This window comes from Monoraphidium neglectum (assembly GCF_000611645.1).
Source record: "Monoraphidium neglectum strain SAG 48.87 unplaced genomic scaffold scaffold03970, whole genome shotgun sequence".
NCBI lineage: Eukaryota > Viridiplantae > Chlorophyta > Chlorophyceae > Sphaeropleales > Selenastraceae > Monoraphidium > Monoraphidium neglectum.
In genome coordinates this window covers 1-5297 of record NW_014009659.1, presented here as the reverse complement: position 1 = coordinate 5297, position 5297 = coordinate 1, and the positions used below count along the sequence as shown (strand labels likewise).

The following is a 5297-nucleotide window of genomic DNA, read 5'->3' as shown; positions in this document are numbered from 1 at the left end:
TTCGGCAAGAAGTTCGGCGACGGCTCCGGCTGAGCGGGCAGGTCCGCGCAGCCCGCACCGGCAAATTCATGTGGTTGACGGTCGCTGCTGAAGCAGAATCAGCTTTAGCGGGCATGCGCCTTTCCGGCTGCTCAGCAAGGTTGCAGCACTTGGATCTGGCTGTTTGAGTGGCTGCTGGCAACCATGTGTGACTGTGCGAACAGCCGCAACTGCTGCGTGGGCGTCTAAGGCTTATCTCAGTGGCAATTCGTTGCAGTGTGCCTCAGAAATGGTGCTGCTGTGACGCCCGGCTGTTGTCACCGGCTTGTATCATCCTTGATTTCGGCGAGGAAGGTGCGGCCGCACCGCTGGCCCTTATGCCAAGCGAAGGGGCCTGCAATCATGGCTTAACGTTCGGGTGCTTTCATTTGCTTGTATGGTGAACACATTCTTGCAACAAGTCCCTCTCGCATCGTGCGCATGTAACTTACGAAGGGTGCACAATCCTGTCCAGCCTGTTTTATCTGTGGCAAATAAAACTGTCTTGCCTTCAAAGTCGCAAAGCTCATGCAGCGCACACACACGCACGACTGGGTGCATTGTGCGATACATCCCAGGCAAGCAGTCACAGCAGATAGCGTCTTGTTCTGTCAGGCCCCTGCCAGTGCTGCTATCACATTTGGTGCAGCTGCTGCCCAGCATGCCACAAGTCCTCGAGCTCCTCCTCTGCCGCATCCCCTTCGTCTGCAGCAAGCAGCAGCTCAATCCCGCTGATAGGCACGGGGCTGTCGCCACTGTGGATGTGCCATAGGCTGTGTGAGGATGCCAAGACAGCACTGCTGCCTCGTGCCACTGCTTCAGGCCAGGCTGGTGGCTGGAGGCTCGAGCTGCCACTGCTGCCCTCACTGGCGGCAGCCACTTGCGGTGGCGTGCTCAGGAGGCGCATCCTGCTAAGCAAGCCGTCGAGGGTGTTCAATGCGCCCTCGTCGTCAGCATCAAGCTGCTGCTGCAGCTGAAGCTGCTGCTGGGCGTGGCGGGGGCTGGTAGGATCGCTGGCTGGCTGCTCGTGTAAGGTGCTCCTAACAGCGGCCATCACTGGAATCTCGGCTGCTGCATTTGCCGTGTTGAGCCCGGCCAAAAACTCGGGTGTGCGCTGCCTTGACACTTGTGCAGCTTCTGGCGCCACTGCAGGGTGTGACACTTCTGCCGCTGTCGGCCCCTGGCGTATTCCTGCCTCTGTTTGCGGCGTTGAAAGGTCGTAGCCGCTGAAGCTGCCCGCACTTCCAATTGCTGCCCCAGAATCGGCAGCCCCCTGCTGCCAAAGAGGCGGCTGTTCAGCCCTTGGCAAAACCGTGCCTGCGGCGCGTGGTGCGCCCCAATCTCCGAGCGCTGTGGGGCTGGTGGGGGCGCCCAGCACTGCCCCGAGCCGCGCAAGCGATTCGCTCGCTGCCTGACCAGATGCCCACATCTCCTGCCGCATCCTCTCCAACTGCAGCATCCTCTCCGGGTGCTGCCTGATCACCGCCAGGCGCTCGTCCCTGCTTGCAGCAGAGCTGCTGCTGCTACCGTTGGCCGATCCGTTGGAAGGTTAGGAATGAGGAGGTCCGCTCTAATGAGCGCGAGGCCGATGGCAGTGATGCTATGGTATGAGTAACTTATCTATCTATCGCTGCCGTTCATCAGATAGCTGTTGGTGCTGCTGCTGCTCTCGGCACCGCCCCTTGAGCATAGTCACCCGTTGTTGGAGCCCAGCCGATGGGGGAGTGTTGCAAGGTGCGTGGTGAACGAAGACGTCTAGTGTGTTTGGCATGCAACCAGGTTGCCAACTACCAGCTGAGCCGTTGAGCATGACATGAAGTTTGCATGCAAGAGGGGGCCAGGTTTGCTTGCCTGGACGACATTTGTGTGTATGATTGCTCACCTCGTAGGGCGCGGCAGCGTGTCCCAGGGTATCTCCTCCAAGGCATCCTCTCCACGTACGTCGCCCCCCTGGGCATCACCGCGGTCGCCCCTTTCGGCCTCGCTACTGCTGCCAGCAGTGCTTCCTAGGGTCTGGCGTGCGCGGGTCAGGGCTGCCGGTTGGCTGGGCGCTGATTCGCCGTACGCGTACACCTCTCCTCTCCACAGACGCCGCAGCCGCAGCCGCCGCAGCGGCCGCAGCGGCGGCTCTGCGCACTGCGGGGCGGCTGGCGTGGGTGGGGGCGCAGCTGCAGCCTGGTGGGGGAATAGCAGCTTCGAGACATTCCATAAGGTCGTATTGACGTTGAGCGCGAAGCCTGTGAGGAGGCCGAGGGGTCACTAAGAGTGTTGACTGTATGGGTGCAGAACTCGTTGCTTCACATGTGTTGTTAGGCAATCAGCAGTGGAGGGGCGCTATTTGCCCCCATAACCCCCATGCCAGCGTAGCCAGACCCCATGCAATCAAGCGTGACGGATGACGCCGGCCAAAATAGCCGCAGTGCACCTGCCGGTAGGCCTTGGCGGCACTTGGGGCAGCGGGGGTTGTGGCGCAGCGCTTGGCGCAGGCAGCTGCGGCAAAAGCTGTGGCCTGCAGGTAGTGGGGGGGGGGCATGCATTGGGAAGCTCAGCAAGCATAGCGCATGCATGGGCATGTGCATGCATGCCGCTGCATGAAATTGTGCCTGCTGGCATGCGGTGATGTGCGAGAGACGCAAAAATCGGCACACACGGCTTTCAAGCTCAACATGCAGACAGCGCCGTCCTGCTGGCTCTCGCACCGCATGGTGTGGTGCAGGGGCGCACGCAGAGGTCCAGGCAGACACAGCAGAGGAGCTCGTCTCGGATATCATTGATGCATGACAGCCTGCACCCATGCAATCGGTGGTGCAGAAGCGGATAACAAAACGGACAACAGGCATCGGCTGGGGGAATGCTTGGGGAAAGAGCGGCTGCATCTCCCCCCAGCTGGTGGTGATTTCTGGTGTCAACGGTGCCTGCGTGACCAGCCACAGCAAGGGGGACGCACACACTGCATTCAGAGCCTTCAAGTGACCCCGTGGCTGCATGCCTGGAGGGTGCCAGCCACGCCGCCAGCGTCAGGCCCTCGCCGCCGCTGCCGCTGCCGTCAACTGTGACGCTTGCTGTTGTGTTGATGCGATATGGGTCATCTCCGATTGCTTGACCTGGATGTGAGGCCATCAGATGCAGTCAGTGATGCGTGAGCCAAACCGTGTCGGCTGGTTGCACCGTATCCGCGCTCCACCCCCTTTCTTCACCGTCGGCTGGTTGCACCATGTCTGCGCTCCAACCCCCCAGCCCCATCACACCTGTATGCGCCCAGTCATGTGTGGACGCCGTGCTGGTCATGGTGCCCCTCTCAATGTTTCTGGTGAGCCGGACGCCACGTGACGCAATAGGTCACACGGTGAAGCCAATGCCAAGCTGCTGAATGGCGAGTTCAAGAAGCCTTGGCAGCGGCAATACCAACGGCATATGTTGCGTCGTCTTGGCACCTGTAATTGAAATGAATCACTTCAAATCGCTTTGCATCACCAGGGTTTCGCAATTCCTGGCTCGAAAAGGGGAACAGCAGCTGCTGCGCGTGCTGCTGCTGATGCTGCACGACCTCTGCAGTTGTTTGTGGGTCGTCGAGGCCAGAGTTCTGACATCGTAAAATCTTGAAAATATCATACATACGCGGACACGGCACTTCTCTGCGTCTAGCAGCCACCAGATCACACTTGACGGCTGCCGGCACCACCGGCACTTCAGAGCTCTAGGCAGCCATGGGCAAAAAAGATAAGGGCGAGAAGAAGGAGAAGGAGGAGAAGGGTGCCTTGGGCGTCGGCGAGGTGCAGGCTGCGACCGATTTCTTGATTCGGCCAGAGAAGGGCGTGCCGCCGCTGGACACTTCCAAGTGGCCGCTGCTCCTTAAGAACTACGACAAGCTCAACGTCCGGACGGGCCACTACACGCCCATCCCGGCTGGCCACACGCCACTCAAGCGGCCGCTCAAGGAGTACCTCAGCACCGGCTGCATCAACCTGGACAAGCCCTCAAACCCCTCGTCCCATGAGGTGGTCGCCTGGATCCGGCGCATGATGCGCGTCGAGAAGACGGGCCACAGCGGCACGCTCGACCCCAAGGTCACGGGCAACCTCATCGTGTGCGTCGACCGCGCGACGCGGCTGGTCAAGGCGCAGCAGAGCGCCGGAAAGGAGTACGTCTGCATCGTCAGGTGTGCGGATTGGTTGTGTGGAATCAAGCATGCGGCAGTCGCGCTAGATGCGTGGGGCGGTTCGTGCGCACAAAAACATGGTGCGCAGGCGCGGCTGTCGGTAGCTCGTGGATGGCAAGCGGCAACGCATGCCGATGCTGCTGCTGTCTTGCAGCTGGGAGCGCCCCTGCAGCGAAAAGGGCCTTGCTGCGGCCCAGCATGATTCACCAACGCAGCTGGCCATCTTTGCGTGGAGCGGCAGCAGCTGGCGGCCGCACGAGTTATGTTGCCACGAGCCGGCAGCCATCCGCTGCGTCCCCGCTGCCCCGACCGAACCCGGACACCCGGCCCCGCAACAACCGCCCCCCGCCAGGTTCCACGGCAAGGTGGAGGGCGGCGCCGTCCGCGTCGCGCGCGGCATCGAGACGCTCACGGGCGCGCTCTTCCAGCGCCCCCCGCTCATCAGCGCCGTCAAGCGCCAGCTGCGCGTGCGCAGCATCTACGCGTCCAAGCTGTACGAGTACGACGAGGAGCGCCACCTGGCGGTGTTCTGGGTGTCGTGCGAGGCGGGGACGTACGTCAGGACGCTGTGCGTCCACCTGGGGCTGCTGCTGGGCGTCGGCGGGCACATGCAGGTGCGCATTTTGGCATGTGTGTGTGAGTGCGCGCGCGCGCGCGTGTGTATGTGTGTGTGTGTGCGCGGGCGTGGGTGTGCGAGGTGGGCCTGAGGGGGGGTTGAGGGGTTGCTTGCCTGTCTGAATATTGGCTTTTAGTTGCCGGGCAGTGAGTGCAGGCCTGTGGTCGTTGTCGTGGGAGAGCCATGGGGGGAGGAGTGAGCGGGAGGAGTAGCAGGGGGCAGGGGCTCGGCCGTGTTGGTGCGCGCTGCCCGCAGCAGTACGCCGACGAATGGGAGTTGCCGAGGAACCAAGGCAGCGTTGCGGACCGTCACAATCAGTGAGGCCAGACACTGCAGCTGCCAAGGTTTTGCTGCGTGTCCTCCGCGATCCCCAGAGGCTTGTGTCCCGCACCCTCGTTAGCGCCGTCCATGTGGCCACAGGCATGCCGACCTGTGTGCAGCCTGGTGGACCCATGCGCCTCACACAAGCGGCAGGGCGCCCCCTCTCTTCACCCCCCACCCCAC

General features: G+C 62.0%; 1 protein-coding gene across 1 annotated transcript; it reads left to right on the top strand.

The window, feature by feature from the left end:
- Positions 1–3725: 3725 nt before the first annotated feature.
- Positions 3726–5114, top strand: MNEG_13667 (H/ACA ribonucleoprotein complex subunit 4; the record flags this gene model as incomplete). The annotated part of the gene is made up of 3 exons (XM_014037861.1): positions 3726–4177; positions 4530–4791; positions 5049–5114. 3 exons carry the CDS (start codon positions 3726–3728, stop codon positions 5112–5114), a joined length of 780 nt encoding a protein of 259 aa, XP_013893315.1.
- Positions 5115–5297: the final 183 nt, after the last annotated feature.